Source organism: Hemicordylus capensis, chromosome 1 (genome assembly GCF_027244095.1).
Source record: "Hemicordylus capensis ecotype Gifberg chromosome 1, rHemCap1.1.pri, whole genome shotgun sequence".
Lineage (NCBI taxonomy): Eukaryota > Metazoa > Chordata > Lepidosauria > Squamata > Cordylidae > Hemicordylus > Hemicordylus capensis.
In genome coordinates, this window is record NC_069657.1 from 397,398,724 (window position 1) to 397,418,664 (window position 19,941).

General features: G+C 43.7%; 1 protein-coding gene across 9 annotated transcripts in view; it reads right to left on the reverse strand.

Annotated features, from left to right (window-relative positions):
• MDGA1 (MAM domain containing glycosylphosphatidylinositol anchor 1) overlaps positions 1–19,941 on the reverse strand; it is a 396,970-nt gene that overhangs the window by 32,912 nt on the left and 344,117 nt on the right. The window contains exons 15-16 of one of the 9 annotated variants that reach the window (XM_053304903.1): positions 15,738–15,816; positions 14,914–15,147 (exon numbers count right to left, since the gene is read on the reverse strand). The exons of 7 other annotated variants lie outside the window; for them this stretch is intronic. In XM_053304903.1, the coding sequence (XP_053160878.1) occupies positions 15,003–15,147; positions 15,738–15,816 (224 nt within the window). In that variant the 3' untranslated portion in view covers positions 14,914–15,002. Of the gene's footprint in view, positions 1–14,913; positions 15,817–19,941 lie in introns of those variants that run through there. One more of the 9 variants, XM_053304907.1, reaches the window with a different exon arrangement.

Consider the following 19,941-nt stretch of genomic DNA (forward strand, 5'->3'; position numbering starts at 1 on the left):
GGATGTCAGCCATTTCTTGCAGCCATGCAGTTTCCTTTTCAGGAATTTGGATCCCCACTGGCAGTTTGTGTTTCCTCCTCCTATTTGGCCACTTCCTACCCATTTGATTTGCATTTGGCTTTTCCTTTAAACACTTGCTTAGGACACAATGACAAGCAACAGCCAGATGTCGGTTGTTTGTTTCTTGTAAAAGCTGCAGAGCAGCCACAGAAATCCCTAGGCACTAGCAGTCTCCTTGGTAATGTTCCCATATGGGGTTGGTCTTGATATTTGTTTTCTTATTTGTGTGGCTATTAAAATTCTTATTAATCAGAAGAGAAAGTAGAGGCCCATATCACACTGTGAGGAATCCATAACTGTAAGCATGAGCTGTGCCTTCTGCTAACTCCTTTAAGACTAGAGCTGGCATTTCAGAAGAGGGGCTAGTACACAAAAGAGCACCATCTGTGACACCAGATACCGTAATCCAGAGGGATACATTTAAATGCAACAAGTTTCTGGATGAAAAGTTCTGATTTCAGCTTCTTCATGATGGAAGGCTCACTTAGGCTGGTTCATAACAGTGATGAGTAGCAGCTGATCATAAAGGCACAGAGGAAAAAATACCTAAAGAAGCTTGTTGCAGCCCAGCGCTCTTAAGGATGGCAAGGCATGTAGCAATGTAGGGAGTGTTCCAGCAATTGCACTCCTCATAGTCACAGGCCATATAGTCACTGACACAGCGATGCTCTGTAATGATTAGATTAGAAACAGGCCTAACACACAAGCCTCGCATAATGTGAGTTAAAAATAATGAACAAAAACAGGGTAGTAGCAGAGATGACGTGAGACATTTGGACGCTGAAGCAGCACATCTGGATATTAATGCTCCCTGCAATTGAGCTAAAAATATAGTATTAGACTGTAGGAGGAGCCAAGATGGCGACCGGGTAGCTGCTCCTTGCTGAGGCTCTGCACAGCCACTGGACACAACCCCCTTCAGGACACCTTTCCCCCTTATCCATCATGTCATAGAAAGGGGGGGGGGGAAGAAACAGGGACAACAGAGAAAGCCCTGACAATGAAAGCGGTGTCCAATCTCAATCTGGGACTGGGAGGCAGAGAAAAGACAAACAACTGAAGCTCAATTGATTCTTACCACCAGCAAGGCAGGAAGGAACAGTGAGTAACTCTTCTGCTGAAAATACTCCCTTTACGAGGAACAGATTTACAGCCTTGCGTCCAGATGAAGCAGAGAGCCCTCTCCCTCTGCAAATGAGAGGGCCCTCCCCATTCTAACAAGGACTGTGCCGCAGTCCTTGACATACTGCTGCTCTTGTTTGTACACCGCCCTGAGTCTCTTAATAAAGAAATAGATAAAATAATAAAATAAATAAAATAATAATTGACATGGAGCACAGCTCTAATTGGGCAGACATATCTGAAGAACACATACTGGTCTAACTCCAGGACCACCTTGTTCCCCTCCCCCTCCCCAGCTGGCCAGTCACTCCCTCACCGGGCTCCTCCCAGCCAGTGGGAAGCAGGAAAACTCCAAATGGGCCCATTTGGGGCTTTCCAGTTTCTTACCAGCTGGGAGGAGCCTGGCAAGGGTGTGTGTGGAGTGGCACACAGTGTGGCTGTGGGTGAGTGGGGCCCCTGTGTTGCCAAGGGGCATGGCTGTGCTACGGAGGTTCATTTACCAAACACAGGCTCTCTCTGCCCTCACCAAACTACTGAATCAACAATTTCCTGCCTTTTAATAGAACCCCCAAATCTGCATGCATTTCTGCATGCAAGACTGCTCAAATGCACTGCCACGGGACCTGCAGAAAAGCTTGCAACCTTCATGTTATATTCTTGTCTATTCTGCAATGGAATTTTCTGTGGTGTTTCAACCACGATCTGGGTTATTTATTTTGATTTCTGATCAGCCACAGAAGTCAGAACCAAGTGACTTATGGCCAGTTCAAGGGCTTGGGATTAAAAAAAAAAATCAAAATGCGATAACAATTATTAAAACACTAAAATATAGTACCAGATTTTAAAAAATGGTCTTCTCCATTGTCATATTTAGATGATCCACGAGCATACTCAATGAGCAGACTACATCATTGGTCCCACGAAGGCACCAAGAGGGGCAATCTGCGTGGCTGCTCAAAGCTGTCGACTTCACTTCATTGAAGATAAACCAAATTCCAAATCTGACCATTTTCTAGAAATGTGGCCAGAACCACTGGAGGGATGCCTATGCTGGGCTGAATAGCTACTTTCTTCCAACACTTGAAAAGGTGCCTTTTTGCTCAGATTAGGGTTTTTTGTTATGGCTTTACAGACCAAAATTAGCACCTTGAAAATGCCTGGAAGACGTAGGGGGTAAATCCAGTTCCCTGTCATAACCTCCCCACCCCCTCCTATGTGCACTACTGCCACATGTAGGGATTTCCAGCTGCCAACTCCTCTATTGGCAGCCCCACCATAAGCATGAACTCTGCTTCCAAAAGTGGTGCACTCACAGCAGGGGGATACAGAAGTGACTGAGCAGAACAGGACTCTTTGATTGTAAGCTCCTTGCAAAAAGAACCTCTCCTTTCCTCCTTATGCTGTTCCACAAAGTTCCAAGTACAGTGACAGTGCTGCTAAGCAAACAAATAACAGAGAGCCAGGGCAGATGTGGAGGCACTGGTGTACTCTCTGTGAGCTACCTTGATCAGGAGGTGGACCACAATGCTTTGCGCCAGCAGAATTGACTGTATACATATCGGGGTGGGGGGCATCTAATGTACATTCCTGTAATCAAGGCTCAAAGTTCCAAAAGCATGAATGGCGGCTGCTAGGTCTGAATTGGAGGAGAACTATTTCAGCCAGATAGAAGAGCTGGAAAGCACCCCTGGCCACTGCAGCAACCTGAGTTCTCAAGCATATTGCCACATCCAGGAATCCCTGAGCCCCCTGTAGAGGTCAAAACAGCCCTGCTTAGGATGTATTCCTTCCACCTTGCTGTTTGTTGTACACACTTCCCTCACTGCATCCCCAAGAAAGCTTATTGTAATGTAACTGGTGATAAAGCACAAGTCCAATGCTCCCTGCAGGAAAATCCCAGGAGCAAGCTAAAGCCCTCAAAAAGAATCTATTACTGTTCATAATCCTGAGAACAAATACGGGCCGCTCTTTTTCTCATTTAAATGAAGGATAATGAAAAGCAATCAGCAGCAAGCTTGTGTTCTCAATTATGGCTCTGTCCTGGCAAGTTACCACTCAGAGAAAGGGAAGAGAGAAGCGGAATAGAGGGGGGAAACAATCCTGTTGGTGACGGAGAAAGAAAAATTTCAAGCTGCTTTGAGCAGCAGTTTTTTTAAAGGAATGTAATTTGTTTCTATTCCACGATAAGATGTATTTACTCTTTGCTTGCCTCTAATAATTCTTTACAGAGCAACATGTGTGTAATAAGCACAATTGCAAGCTCTCGACTGCCTCCCGGACCTCCCCATCAGTGCTTTGTTTTGCTGAGTTGTAATAGCTCTAGCTTGGATTCTGCCCGGACTGAGTCCCCAGATATTAGTCCTGCCTGCCAGATCACTCACCCACACACCATGGGTACAGTGGCTCATAGTACACAGGGACATATCCCTCCAGCATTATTCAGGCTTCACTTTCTTAGTGGTCTTGCTTGGTGGCCTAATGAATGCTGATATGATGGCCTGCCGGCTACATGCAATGGCATGGCAACACCGTGACAGCATCCTTTATGAGAGGACAGAATAGAACAAGGTGTCCTCTCAGGATGGTATTTGTTTTAAAAAGGACGTCAAAGCTTTTTGTGTGAATTGAGCCTGCATAATAGAAAAGCAGTATATTGCACTGGCTGGCCTCTTCTAGCAATACGGCCCTCTGGGGAATGCCACTTCTTATACACTCCACACTGCTAGAAGCTACTGGCAGTTTTCCTTTCACTTACTCACACACAAAAAGTTCCACCAGCATTTCTATGACATAGGAGGGTCTGGGTTGCCACCACAGTCCACCATCTGCCGTTCCTCTATAAAATTTGACAGAAATCAGTTACTTGAGGCTTGGTCCTGGTGGTGGCTGTCCATTATTTTTTTAAAAAAAAAAAAAAACCTCAAGGAAAAAAACCCCAGACTGTAGAGTCCCTCTCTATGTTACCAGTCCAACCCCAAATCCAGTTACACCAAAGGACCCGGATTAAAAGCTCGTTGATTTCTTTCAAATTCAACCAGGGTGATTCCTTTTTTTTCAAAGTACTTCACTTTAACTGAATTGTAATGTCAGAATACTATTATTTGTGGGCAAAACAGGCACAGAGGAAACTGAGGTTCTGATTACACAAAATATTGGGAGTGGTGTGTGTCTTGCCATTGCTATGTGACTGTGTGACTAATCTTCTGCTTCATCAGGTAGCGATGGAGGCGAACAGTTATATCATCATGTAAAACCTCCCTGGAATAAAATATATCTACCTCCTCTGTGGGCACACTTTGTATGCATATGCTTATAGAAGATAGCTTATAAATGCACGCTTACGCATAGGGGATATATGCTTGTGTTTGTAGAGAGTGTGTGCCATGTATTTTTGGGCACAGTCCACTGGCAGATCCAGAGAAAGAAAAAAATGTCCCCCACCATGTGCAGCATAAAAGATAGCAAGCACAATTGTGTGGATTTAGGAGAGATTTAAGCCCGATTCACATTATCTAAAACAGGCCTGGAGCATGTTGCAAAGTGGTCATTGATTACTCTTCATGTGACCAGAATGGTTTTCAGCACACAATGAGGTAATTTTTTCCACTCATCTCATTGTGCAATGAAAATTGATCTGGGTGTGAGATGAAGCAATTATGTGATTGCTTCACCTCACAGTCAGCTGTGGATTTGCTGCACATTGGATTCACTGCACACCGAGAGTTGATTTGGGGTCACTTGATTCAATCCGTTGCAGTCCCTGATCTGAACATATCATTTATAGGGTGCTTTCTGACTCACTTTCTGGTGTCAGCAATAGTCCTGTCCCCTTTAGGATCATTCCTCTTCTAGTTAGCTAAAGACTGCTGAAGCAGCAACACATCTGGCTTTGTCAGTTTCAGGCATGCAGAAAGAGACTGCTACAACAGATGTGCTGTGGACCACTGTTCTTTCCTCTTGTTTTCACATTATGTCTAGGGTTGGGGCCGAAAGGCTTCTGCAATCCAGTGCATGTCCACAATATAATGTGTGAGGCCAAGTGTGAGGCCAGCGGTGATGCTTGCTAGATAGTTGATAATGTTATACATACAATCTGTCAGCACTACCATGATAGTCAAGACAGATACTGCTTCTCAGGGCAAGCTCACATTGTGACTGCTGAGTGGGAGGATGCTTGAAAAACTTCTGTACAAGGCATCACTGTTAGGTAGCTTTAGCAGGTGAGAACCCCTCGCTACATGAAATTGGTTGCCAAGAAATTTAGGACCAACAAATGGAAGTACTTTTTCATACAACGCATAATCAACTTGTGGAATTCTCTGCCACAAGATGTGGTGACAGTCAACAACCTGGATGGCTTTAAGAGGTGTTTGGATAACTTCATGGAGAAGTATATCAATGGCTACTAGTCGGAGGGCTATAGGCCACCTCCAGCCTCAAAGGTAGGATGCCTCTGAATACTAGTTGCAGGGGAGTAACAGCAGGAGAGAGGGCATGCCCTCAATTCCTGCCTGTAGGCTCTCAGTGGCAACTGGTGGGCCACGGTGTGAAACAGGATGCTGGACTAGATGGGACTTGGGCCTGAACCAGCAGGGCTGTTCTTATGTTCTTACATGTTCACCCACATTGTGTGAAGAATCCCCTTGCCATTTTTTTCAATGTGTTCTCACAGATCACCTGAAAACACACAGTGATCTGCTGACCATAAGTTCAGGATGTCTGGCCTGGGGTGTTGTGAAGCACTGATGGCTGAAGAAAGAAGCAGAGTTCAAAGCTTTATGCATGGGTGTGATGAGGGTGGGGCAGGCAGGGCACATGCCCCAGGCACCATTGCAGGGGGCGCAAAGTGCCTGCCATGCCCCACCCCCACCCCAACTGCTGTCAGAGAGGCCCCCCCCCAGTGAGCACTTGCCCTTTATTTCAGGCAGCATTTGCTGCCTGAAAGCATCTATTCCCCTTTCTCTCCCTCCAGAGAGGGAGAGAAAGGAAGAATAGATGCTTTCAGGCAGGAAGCCCTGCCTGAAATGACTCCGAAGAGCTTGTTCACGTTCTTCGGATCTCAAGGCCAAGCCCCTTTGCATGTGATGTCAAATGGGGTGTAGCCTCAAGCTCCGGAGCTCAAGGCCATACCCCCTTTGCATGTGATGTCAAAAGGGGATGTGGACTCAAGCTCTGGTGCTTAAGGTCATGCCCCCTTTGCATGTGATGTCAAAGGAGGCATGGCCTCAAGCTCCAAAAAGCCTGAGCAAGCTAAACTTTAAAATACAAGCACTCTGCTTAAAAACAGGTGGGTGGGGAGAAAAAGAGGAACGTGACTTCAGCTGGTCATACTGAGAGATTGTTTCTCACAATTTGACTTCTCTAATACTACTCAATGAGCTTTGTGACTGAGGCAGCATTTGAATCTGATGCCTTTTGTATGTAAACATATTATTTGATCACTGATCCATTGCATAATTGACCATTATACAATTTTGAATGACCCCTTTTTGAAGTACTAGGCCTGGCTCATCTGATAATGGTGTTCTATTTTGCCAATCCCTGTAGCTCTCCTGTTGGTAAGAACTGGAGTACAAGCAGTCCACTTGTTTTCAGTTTCTTTAAATATTTTCTTCTTATCAGGGCAGTTTTAAAATTTCATGCCTGTGGAGTAGTACTCTCAAGTCTGGATTCCATGTCTTTCCTTTTGCATATCCATTATAATGTATAGTCCAGTTACTGGTTTTAGTAAAGTTGCACTTCATTACTCAATTCTGAGCAAATAGTCGATATAGGAAGATGCTGAAAGGCATCATCTCCTACTGTGCAGGAGAAGGCAATGGTAAACCACTCCTGTATTCTACCAAGAAAACCACAGGGCTCTGTGGTTGCCAGGAGTCGACAACGACTTGATGGCACAACCTTTCCTTTCCCCCCTCCTTTTACACCGCTCTGGGCTACTGGGAGGAGGAGGAAGTGCGGGATATAAAAAGTGTAAAATAAAATAAATACTTGTATTTGAGCTGATATTATGGTAAAGTTATCTGAAAGATGGGTGTCACCGTCAGATGTTTGGACGGGGGGCGGGGAGCGACGGCGCAATTTCAGTGTTTGCCCTAGGCGCTATTTTCCCTAGACACGCCCCTGACTTTATGTAATGTTGACTTGTAAGTCATCATGCAGGCTTTTAAAGTTGAAAGGCAGGTTAAAAGTGCAGGTTGAAAGGCAGGTTAAAACCAACACACACACACACACAGCAAAGTCCAGGGCTTCTGCAAAAGACTTTTGGATAAGGACAGCAGTGGCTGCTTACAATATATCTCCAGGAAGTAAAGGCTTGGATGTTCAGGAACAATTAATGTGACTGTGAAGCCTTCACTCTTTCCCTTGAGATGACAACCATGTGGAATCTCAACAACTTTACCAGGGTGAGCGCCTAAAAGGACCACCTACTGCTGTAACTGGAGAAAGCCAAGATAAATTCAAGTATGGAGGAGAAAGAGATGCTTTAGGACGCTTTTATGGCAAAGAATTCATTGGAGGAAGGGAGGTGTAAAATAAAATATTTACATGGCAGGGGAAGGAAAGGCTGTGTTGTTTGAAGTTTGGTTTGCTTGGACAGGCAGGCAAAGAAAAGAGGCACTGTAGCATTCTGTGACCAAAGATGTTCCTGGCTCTTTAGAACCCCTGGATGACAATCTAGAATGTGCTTGATGCCACAGAAAGGAAACAAGAAGCAGCTAAACTTCTCTATGCTTTCTGGGAGATTTGAATGTGGCGCATGGTGGGAACAGTGATGAACATGGAATGAAGAGATAATGTGGTAAAGTGATATTGCACATTTCACAATGCTAATTCTCTATGAGATTAGATAGACAAAATTCTATCATGGAAGAGTTGGGGAAGAAAGCCACAGCATAAAGCCAGAGCAAGGGGTGTGATACTGCTGCTAAACACCAGGTCCACATATTATCTGGCTGTAGTTGCAAAAGTATATCAGCTGCAAGGGTGGAACAAGCCCTATAAAGCACCACCACACAGGTTTGCACTGTGGTAGCCTGGAGTGTAGATAAGCCCCTTGCCTGCCAAATGCCAAGCTCTTTTGAACATCCCACATCCCTAGCAGGCATATTTAAAGTAAATGGTGAGAATGGCTACCTCCCCTGCTTCTCTCAGCTGGATGTGTGTTTATTGAGAACCCAGCAGTGAGGAAAACAAACAGTGGTTTGAATTAAGTGAATTTGCAAACAGCTGCAATCCACTGAGCTTCTCTCTCCCCCTGTGATGAAAGGCTGGGAAATTATGTATCACATCTCTATTTGTCCTTGCAGAGATGGCACATACACTTTCAAAACCACCTGGAGAGATACAAACTTTTTGCCAATATCCATGCTGCCCCGGGGTTAGCCTCAAGTTTCCTCAGTGACTGTAATGTCGTCATGGCTGGCATGACACCATTTCACCCTCTCACTCACCATGTCCTCTGACTATATAATCCAGATCTCTTCAGGTCCTCTACATTCCATGTGTCTGACTCCACTGCCAGTCCTCACTATAATAAAAACCACCACCATTTACTATCTTGGACATAAGGCAAAACCATCAAAATAAAAGTTATGTAGAAGAAACAAAAAATATATCTGCTTCAGAGTTCCCAGCCTTGGGTTCCCAGATATTGTTGGACTACAGCTCCCATCATTCCCTTCAGTCATTCTAGCTAGGGATGATGGGAGTCACAGTCCAACAACATCTGGGGACCCAAGGTTGGGAAGCCCTGATCTCTGACATCAAAGATATACAACAACCAAGGACTTCTTTTTTTGACAAGCATTTCTAAACTTAGCTGTTCTTGCCTATTATGTGTTCTGTCTCAGTTTCCCACATTAAGAAGGAATAGGTGCTTGTTAATCTATTAACTTCCAGCTAAGATAGGGGACAACAAATGAAGCATGTCTGTGTGAATTAATGAGGCTTGAAACTCCTCTTTTTGCATTACAGATTTATATATTGCATATGTATTTGCTTACCCAGGGGTCAAAAGCTACGGTTTGGTTTGGTTTGGAAGAAGAGTTGTACTGGTTAAATTTTGGAGGGAAGAGAGGGTTTGATTTGATTGGGTATGATTTAAAATAATGGAGGGAACTTGAATTGTTTTGACTGGTTTGTTTAGAAAAATTGGAGTGGGGGGGAAGAATAAAAGGAGGCTTGCCTACACAGAGGTTACTTAGCCACAGACCTTGGGGATTTGTTCTGTGTCCTCCTGTCTCTGGAGGGGGCTCCAAATGTTCTGGGGGGCCTCCCCAGAGCCCTGCCTTTGCCCCGCCACACAAGTTAATTTAAAAAAAAAAACTTTTCCCCTCTGCTGTGCTGCTGGGATGCTACCAGAGACGAGGGCGGCAGGTGAGGTGTGTAGGCACTTGAGTCAAGGGGAGACCAAGGTGGGGGCGGTGGAGGCAAGAGCTCCTTCCCTGAGCCCCACCTGGCTCCCAAATTACAGATCAAGCCATTTTTGTCCCATTTAGGGAACGAGCTCTTGCCACCACCTCCGCCTCGCCAACTTTGGTCTCCCCTTGAATGCCTGTACACTCTGCTGGCCGCTCCCATCGCACAGTGGCGGTTAAAAAAAGGGGAACTTGCCCCAGACCCCACCCCATTCCTCAAGTGTGTGTGTGTGTGTGTTTTTTGGGGGGGGGGGCTCCGAAGCCCTTCAGGTCTGGGCTCCAAAATTACCTAGGTGCCTACAGCAGAAAGTTAGTTCAAATGAAGGAGTTCAAGTGTGAGTGCCAGTTGGAGTTAAAGCTGGAATCTTGGAGAGCCAGCTGAGAAGAGCTACTGAAATTAGAGCTAAGAGATCACTGAGAGAGTTGTGCTGAAATCACTGGGAGAGTGCGCTCTGCGCTCCCAGCAGCATTTTTGTGCTTGTCTGTGGGGAAGGTGAGTTTGAGCACCATTCCCCCCCCCAGTCATGTGAATGACCCCAATGGCTCCCTTTTACAAAATGGCAGCCAGAAATTACCTCCAAGGTCATTTCTGGCCACCACCACCCTGACCCACGGATACACAAATTTAACCCTCCCCCCCTCCATTTTTTCTCCTGATGCCGATGTTGGGTGTCAATTACCCAACTGCAGATATGTGAAACCACAGATAGTGAACCCCACGGATAACGAGGTTTGCCTGTATATGATTCCTGATAAGGACACTGAGCTAGGTGCAGGTTAGATTAGATGCATTTTTCTCCTATTTTATTTGTTTCTTGTGTTTATATGGTTGCTTCTTTGTACAAAAATTTCCAAAAGGACTACTGATTTGAATTAAACTATTTTAAAGTAAAGTTTTCTTGTCTTGAATTAAAGATTTGTATCTTCAGCCTGTCTTCCTTCAAACCATGTTTAGAAGCCTTTCCACCCTACCTAACTTTGAGAGAAACAGAGGTTTAGAAGGTTGTTTCAGTAGACACAGTCAGAAGAAAAAATATCTAAAAGTCTACTTGGCAGCGGTGAAGCTTAAGATCACGGGGCTGGTTGAGAATGGGCCGTGACAGTATGATACAGCCTGAACCTTTGGCGAGACTCTACATCAGTTTGTTACAGCTTTCCTATATTTCTGAAGGTGGTTTTTTTTGGTTGCAAACTGCTCCCATCCTTTGTGCCTGTTGGGGATCAGGTGCCAACTCTGAGAAACTCTGTTCTAATAATGCCATCTTTTCAGAATCCACTAGTGTTTGGGCCACTGGCACCTGGAAGATGTGACCTTTAATGCCATCTGTTATAAAGGCCTAGTTATCACTGACTTTGCATGGAGATAAATCTGCAGCATCTCTCAACATCTGTGCAGAGATTTTTGCAGAACTATATAGAAAATTTGCAGGATGATTGAGTGCATCTTCAAAGACGAGTCTGTTTACACTTTCTTTTCCTGCCCATAAAATCAACATGTTGAACAGGTGTAGAACAACTGTTACAGAATAAACTTTACCTAGTTACAGAATAAACTTTACCTAGTCTGTAAATTTAAAAACGAAAAAACAACAACACAGAAATTCCTCTCTCTCTCTCTCTTTTGAAATAAAAAAGAAAGAACCCTCTCATTTTGAACCTACTGACAGAATTATACTCTCTGGATATTGCCAGAGAGAGATGTTGTGTTTCCAGAGGGGATTATGTCATGACGAGCAAGTAGGGGAGTATGCCAACATCTGACACATCCTGACATCTCTTACTTACCTGGTGTCAGTTCTCCAGCATGCTTTGCTCTTGCCCTCAGTGGTGCTATTCAACATTCTGCCCTTTCTCTGCCCTGCCGTTCTCTCCTGCTTTTACAGCTTTCATTTCTGCTGCAGAAGACAGCCGGGCAAGGGCCCACCCCCATTCCTGTGCCCGCCTCCTTATGTGAGAGCACTACACTCAACTCAGTTTCTGTCAAACTGAACTAGAAGTCTGCTTCACAGGGCTACAGTGAGGTTCAAAGGAGCAAGGTAGACTGAGAGAAAGAGAAAACTCGGCTGCTCAATTTACTTTCATGCCACGCTTTAAGAGTTCTCAGTTCATAAGGGGAAAAATGCCTCCTGGAGTCAGCTACAGACAGAAAGACAGGGCTCATTCTAGTGCCGCCGTGGTGGCTTGCATCCACTCTAATTGCAACAAAATATTCATGTTATTTTTGCACATGATGTTGAATGCATTCCACCCCCCCTTACATATATGATTGAAGCCACCACCCTGACACTATCCATGGAGAGACCAGCCCCCTCTATTATCTATGTCCCTGCCTGCTTGCTTTTTCTGGTTTCCTTACAGTTCTGTTGGGCACACAACCTAAAGGATATATTTAAGCTTAATATAAGCCACGCCTACTGACAGAATGATCCTCTAAGGATACTGTCCTCAAGGGACTCTGTACTTTTGAAGGCGTTTCTGACAGGGAAAACTGGAGGCACAAGAATCCATCCTTTGGATGGATAGGGTGGTATCGAAATGTAAAAAATAAATAATAATAAATAGCTGACAACATACCAGCCTTGTCATCCATCAAGGCAAATGCAGCCATACCAATCAGATATTGGATCTTTCCAGATGACAATAAACTGTAGAATGTTTAAAGCTTTTGCATAAATTTCAAGCACAATTGTAATCCTCGTACACACACTGCAGCAGGTTTCTGAGCCACTTCTTACTGCATTTTTCTATACCAGGGCTGCATAAGTAGACTTGACTACTGCAATGCGCTCTATGTGGAGCTGCCTTTGTACATAGTCCAGAAACTGCAGTTAGTCCAGAATGCGGCACCCAGGTTGGTCTCTGGGTCATCTTGGAGAGACCATATCACTTCTATCTTAAAACGTCTACCCTGGCTGCCGATAAGTTTCTGGGCAAAGTACAAGGTTTTGGTTATAACCTATAAAGCCCTAAATAGCTTGGGCCCTGGGTATTTAAGAGAACGTCTTCTTTGCTATGAACCACACCACCCACTGTGATCATCTGGAGAGGTTCGTCTGCAGGTGCTTGTCACTGGCTCGTCTGGTGGCTACTCAAGGACGAGCCTTCTCCATTGCTGCCCCAAGTCTTTGGAACACACTTCCTGCTGAAATAAGAGCCTCCCCATCTCTTACAACTCTTACAAAAGGCAGTCAAGACGCATTTGTTCACCCAGGCTTTTAATTAGATATTGTTTTGTGTTTTAATTGTGTTTTAATGTTGTAAATTTTAATTGTTGAAATGTGTTAATCTTTTTATTGGTTGTTTTTATTGTCTTGTAAACCGCCCAGAGAACTTGCCTTTTGGGCAGTATAAAAATGTGTTAAGTAAACAAATAAACAATAAGGTTTGGCTCTCCAGCTGTTTTTGAACTACAGCTCCCATCATCCCCAGTTAGGAATTATGAGGGTTGTAGTTCAGTGGCAGGAGGGCTGAAGTTGTGCAGCCCTACTCTATAAACACGCTGAGCAGGGATATTGCACAATTTTCACAGTTCCACCCACTGGCCAGCTCTTGCATGCCAAGAGGAATTTATCCGTTTTTATTGCTACTTTTGTGGCAACTGGGGGAAAGAATGTTTTTTTCTTGGAATGCAAGAGCTCAGCGTGTGTACAGAGTGTAAGGTTACACAAGGAAGTAGTGCTGAATCTTGCTGTAATGTGTGTATGGGGAGTAAGATTGCATTTGGAATTTGTGTGAATGCTTTGAATATCCCACAGTTTATTGCCTTTGGAAAGGCCCTCTGTGCCATTCCAAGCACTTGAAACTCCCCTTGTTTTTTAAGAGACAGCCAGCCAGCAAAATTAGAAAGTTTTGTGAGATCCTTGTAATCTGCCATACCTGGCTGCTTGCCTTCATTGTACTTGGTGGGTCATAGAAAAAACCCAGCCACCCACTCTGTGGATGCACAATTGTGGAAATGTCCTTTTTGCTGTTCAGTGGTCTGTTTGCTCCAATAAACTAGACATGGATAGGCTCTGCGGCATGCTGAGTTGTTGTGGGGTGGGGACGATGCTGACATTTTTTATGTCACACCAGCAAGAAGGAATAGTTAATTGCTGTGCTCTGTTAGTTGAAGCAATCAGATTTGTTCTTCAGGAATTCAAAGTTATACTCCAAATGTGTTCGTATCTTCACCCTCTTGCCCAAAATAGCTCATAAAAGGGAAAGAAGAGAAGATAAAAGTCAAGGGTTGGATGATTCAAAATACTATTGTAACTTATTTCTGTGAGCCCCAGGGGGTTTGCTTGGGGTGTGAATAGATGCTTGCAGGGAATGATCATTTCTGCAGAGATTTCCAGTTTGATCCTGAAAATTCAATAGTTTCATACCTTTCGACTGTCTCTATTTACTGGGAACAGTTGTTATTTTCTGGCACCTATTCCTGGTAAAATCATTGTCCCTATTTGTGCATTTTGAGGAACGCCTTGTTAAAATGTTTGTGTGAGTCACACATGAAAGTAAATGCATGTGCATGAACTAAGGCACCAAGCCATGCATAGCCTGACATTGCACATAATGCAGAGGTGTGGTGTATATATAAATAATTTATTTTTAACATATTTAGGATTATTATGCTTTTAAAAGTATATATTTACCAAAAGAACAATCACCGTTAGCATAATAGTCAGCTGAGGACAGACTGCTACAGAGGAAATGAAAGTACCATACATCAGGCCGTGAAGAACCTTCAGCAGTGGTTAGGAGTTCAGTGAATGCAAGATGTTCCACTTGCACAATGGGTGAGTTTCAGAGATCATGTCCTCCCTCTGCAGTCCTGTTCCCCACTGAAAATATGTCTCCTAGTCAGGATGCTGCTGTGCAATGTTTACAGAAGGGGTGTAACTTGTGAAGTGATCCTTTGTTTACTAATAGAGATGTTATATGCAAGCACCTTTTCCACAGCTGAAATGTTGAAGGGTATCTAGCTTCAGTATGACACCTATGGTAGTACTGCCAAGTTATGGGAGTGGAGGTGATGGTCATGCAGGATTGAACAATTTAGTGGCTTTAGGATACATTTTCAAACATGTGCCGTTGATTGCTGGCACCTTTGACAACGCCTTTCGGAGTCATCCTGTCTATTAAGCTGTGCCTCAGTGGCAGCCAGTTCATACAACTTTTGGCTTACTTCAGCTTTTTATTTTATCTATGTATTTATTTATTTTTCAAATTTGTAGACCGCCCCAAACTTCCATCTCTGGGCGGTTTATAACAACATAAAACAGAATAAAAACAAAAACCTTTTACCAATTTAAAACCTGCATAGTGTGAATGTATGCATGGCTAATTAGCAATAGACACTGTCTGTCCATCTTGGTTTTGGGTTTTAAGGTTGGTGGTAAATTTAAGATGTGCATGCATTTAAATAAATTCATATACGCAACAGCCAGGCTTCTGTTTCTCTGGATGAGGCAGCAACTTGAGTAGGTACAGAGCGATATGCCTGGGTGGTTCTTCAAGCAATGAAGCAGTGAATGCTCCACTACTAGGAGATGACCTAGAAACACTGGGAAAGGAAGTGGACATGCAATTAGAACACCAATTTTCCTCTTTATTTCTCCTAAGTGCCTGATAAGTTTGGCATCCAGAGATTTCAAGGACTGAATAAGTAATGAAATGCCTCATGCCCTGAGGGGCAACCAGGCTGCAGTTATTAAGTCTTGCAGTTCTTCAACCTCCTGAAATGCCTCTGCAACCTTTGGAAAAGGGATCAGGCTCTGTGACAGCAATGCCTCACAGCAAGTGGAGCTGTGAACATGACTCAGGAGCCCTGATTCTCTGGGGACTGTTTTCATGGGGAAACAAACGTGGGCAGCTGAGGTCAAAGATTACCTCCTTTTTATTATTTACAGTAAAAAGGTCTTAAATAGTCTAAAAAGACACTGGCTAACACTCTGTGCTGTGGAATGTCAGCATTAGCAATGCACAGCAATGCACAACACTGTTTGGGGTGGTTCGGTTCGAATTTGAACCAACCTCAAACTGGGGTGGGTAGATACGGTTTTGGTTTTGCTCGAACCCCATCCCCCAGTTCGGTTTGAATTCGAACCTATTTGCACATCCCTACTTGCTTGACGTCACTGTTCAACTCCTCACCTCCATAACACCACCCAGCAGCCCTGGCAGATCACGAATGCTGGTGTTCCACAGCATGGAACTGAATCAGCGACTGAAACTGATGCACAATAAAACATCAACCAATAAACAATAGTAAAGCAGTAATAAAACATGCAAAAGATAACAACAGGCAGTCAAAAAGATAAATATGGTCACCAGTCATGAGTAAACTCTAATTTAAAACACATACATAATAAAAAAAGGTTTTGCAAGTTCAGCAGAGAGGCTGCGCCACTCTTATCAGATACTGTTAGCAATTAAGAGGAGATGGCCTGATGGTAGGAAAAGTAGATTAAAGGATTGGCTTGATTAAGTGAACATGTCATGCAGGCAACATCAACTCAATCCCTTTTCCTGGCCCGTTCATGTTCTCAGGCAGGCTTCCATATCGCATGCTTCTTGCACATCAGCTTAACTGACTGCTTTGCATCTGCCTTCCCAAAGCGTGTCTGACACTTCCATGTCCAGAATGGGCTTGTTTGCAGCCTTGGGCAGGACTATTCTGGATATCAGATATGTCAAACATGCTTTGGGAAGCCAGATGCAAAACAGCCCATTACACTACTGTACTAGCTAGAATTTAAACAAGTTTATACTGTGAACGTGAGAACTCAGAACATGCTCATGATGTTTCTGAGCAAACATAATAGTACTGCATTGTTAGGCCCTTTCACAACAATGAGGGGGGGATAAACATGAATTAAATCCATATGAATATAGGAAGGTGCCATATACTGAGTCAGACCCTTGTTCTATCTATCTCAGTATTGTCTACACAGACTGGCAGTGGCTTCTCCATGGTTACAGGTAGGAGTCTCTCTCAGCCCTCTCTTGGAGATGCCAGGGAGGGAACTTGGAACTTCTGTATCCATGCATGCAGATATTCCTCCCAGAGCAGCCCTGGAATATCTTACAGTGCTCACATGTAGTCTCCCATTCAAATATAAGCAGGGTGGACCCTGCTTAGCAAAGGGGACAATTCATGCTTACTACCACAAGACCAGCTACTGACATATACAGTAACAGGGTTCTGGAAGGCACTGTCTTTCTCCTGCTGCTTCCTACCAGAGATCAAACTACAGAGAAGCAGAGGGCCCTCTGCAACTTAACTTTTGAGACAACCCCCTTAGCTACTGTTATTAGAAGGCTATGGGCAATTGTGATTTGGCTAAAACTGGTGGAGGGACTTGTGGAATTAATTAAATGCCCTCTACCTTTAACCGCCCCCCACCCAAGTAATCTGAGCTCTGCTACTACCTGATCACTCTTTTGAAATACAGTGGCAGTGCAATATAATAATTAAACAGCAGTAGGAACTGGAAAAAATACCTGAAATCTGTTATAAAGTTATGGGGGAAGTGGTTTATAAAGGCGGCCGCTCATTGTACAGATATCATACAGAATAGTGTGTTCTGACATCCTGATCTATTCACATGACCAGCTAAGCACATGATTGCTGCAAGAACAGAGCTGCCCATTGTGGCAGCCAGAGTCATTCTTGAGGACATCCCATGCCAGGTGCAGGATTTGCCTCTTGGCATGCCATTGCAAATGTTCAAAATGTTGCACCAAATGGCATGCCAAACACCAAGTCCTGTGTATAATGGTGGTGGATACACTCAACCAGCACACCACAAAGTAGAGGGACCAGGTATCAAGGCCAGCAAGGTACCTGCTGCAACTACCACAAAGCCAGATGATTGTGTGATGCGGCCCCCAGTACATAACCAAAATGCAGGTTGCAGTGCTTTGCTGTCCAGGGCTAGGGCCTTTCCCTGTATATGGCCAGCCACATTCACACAACCAGTTTGGGGGACTGTGTTTTTTCAATCTTGTGACACCCTCTGCTTATGACAAACTGCTAAGACCAGGTTCAAATGACCTAAGTGATGTGTTGAGATGTGGGGTGAGCAGATCTGTACCATGAAACTTGCTTGATGATGTTGCTGTGTGATTTAAACATGAGCCTGAAGCTTTAAGACATGGCCAGCAATTCTAGCCCACTTCTTGGACCACTTGCTTGGTGTGCTTTAATTGGTTTTAAAAGGAGATAAATAAAATAAAGCTTTAGTTGATTAATAAGAGGGGGTAAATGTTAATCTATAAAGGCAAATTTTAATCAGAAGGTCTGAGATGGAAGAGCAGACTTGTTTATCTCTTGAAACCATTTTGGTTCTAAGGTGTGCGTGTGTGTGCGTGCGTACACACACACACACACACACACACACACACACACACACACACAGAGATATGTAAATAAGCACCTTAGAACCAAAATAATTCTGGTAAAATTATGGTGGTTTAATAATATGTTATATAAATTTGGTTCTTTGAGCCTTCCTGCTTATTACATATATATGATTCATTAGGTTCTGTAAAGTGGATAAATGTTAAGAGGTAGGTCATTTACTGTTGTGGGGATGGAGGGGGGAATAATAATCTGGATTCCCTATGTTTTTTTTAGGTATGACAGGAACTTGCTTAGTTTATTTTAAAAAACATATTTGCTATTTGTCATTGTGTGTCTTATTGCATATGGTATTGTTTAGTGATGACTGTTAAGTGTTTTTTCTTGAAGAAAAATTATTTGTATGTGCAGTTGATGCTGTTGATAATACTTTCTTGCTTTTTAAATGAACAGTTCCCCCATTAAGAGCAATTTTTTGAAATACATTCGCATTAATACAATTGGTATTAATAAATGTATCTCTCGTATTTCTGAATTTTCCTGTAAGAGGAAATGGAAAGCAAAGATAGCCTTGTCTTCTCACAATGTGTGACAGCTTTTGTTTATTAAACTGCTTGCCATCTCACACATTCTTCACTTGCCTTCCAGCAGCTGAACGATTCTGACTCTTAACTGCCTTAGAGACTTATTAACATAACTCCTCATGCCTCTAGTGGTCAAAAGAAGTTACTGCAGAGCTAAGAGTGGATGCTGTAGAATTATCACTTCTAACATATTTCCTTTCTCTCCCTTGAGCTCGTATCCAGTAAGGAAATGCCAACTGGGAATGAGATCTAGAGAGCTTGCGCAGACCCTCCGGGGCTGTAGCCATGCCCCTTGTGCGTGATTTCATGTGTGCGCTGTGTGCATGTGTGCCAAAACAACCCAGCAGGGCTGCCAGGACCCACTCCCCAGGCTGTGCCACTGCTCCATCAAAAACAATAGGACTTGCTCCGGAAAAGTCTGTTTAGGATGGAAGCATTAATATAAAATATAACACTATTGCTCTTTTGGAAATCAAATGTCTTGCACAAAAGTCACCCTACCTCCCCTCAAATGCATTTTGCCTGTTCTGCCTGCCCCGACATTTTCCTGGGAAGCTGAGTAGAAGAACAATAGGAAGAAGCTGCTTTGTTTGTATAATCAGAAAGGCTTATTTCACATTTTTAAAAGTTGCATGTTTTTTACAAAACAAATCTGTATATCTTGCCACATATTGTCCGGAAAGGAGCTGTTTCAACATTAAAAATTAAAGCCGATTTAACATAGGAAAAACAATCCCATTCCATTAAAAATCCAAGCTTTTGTTGTTTTGTATTCTCAAGTGCCGTAAAATTCTATATTCCAGAAAATTCAGTGTTGAGAAGTAAAGCGAATGGGACTCCAGCGGCAGGCAGTGGGTTATCACCACATGTGACAGATATTGCCTCCCAAGTGCCCTGTGATAAGGAGTGCACTAAAAACACAGATAATACTAAGTGCTAAAAATGAACGCTGAAATCAGGCTAGGCAGCAGAGGAGGATGGAAGCCACTGTCTCAATGAATAGGTTGATGGAGGTCCAGGGGATGTAGTTCTCTGAAAGTGGAGAAGGGTTTGGGCAGCGTCTGAAAGGGATCCTAGCCATATATGTTAATTGAGAAGGGAGTTGTTGCAACATTTAAGAAAAAATCCAAAAGTCCTCCTCTCCTAACTCGGAGGCAAGCAGTGTGGCTGAGATGAGGAACTGTGGAAGATTCATGAGTGGGCGTGTTTGTGCTTATTGGTGAGTGGGGGAGAGTATTGGATGGATAACAACAGAGTGTGTCCTTACATCTCCATGGTGCGTTGTGTCTATCTGTGTTGGAGTACTTGTGAGCCTGTGTTGTGGCATGAATGTGAGTCCATGCCATGCTCTGTGTGCGCATGCATGAGATAAAGAAAGTAGGGTATGTACAGTATATTATATCTGTGTGGG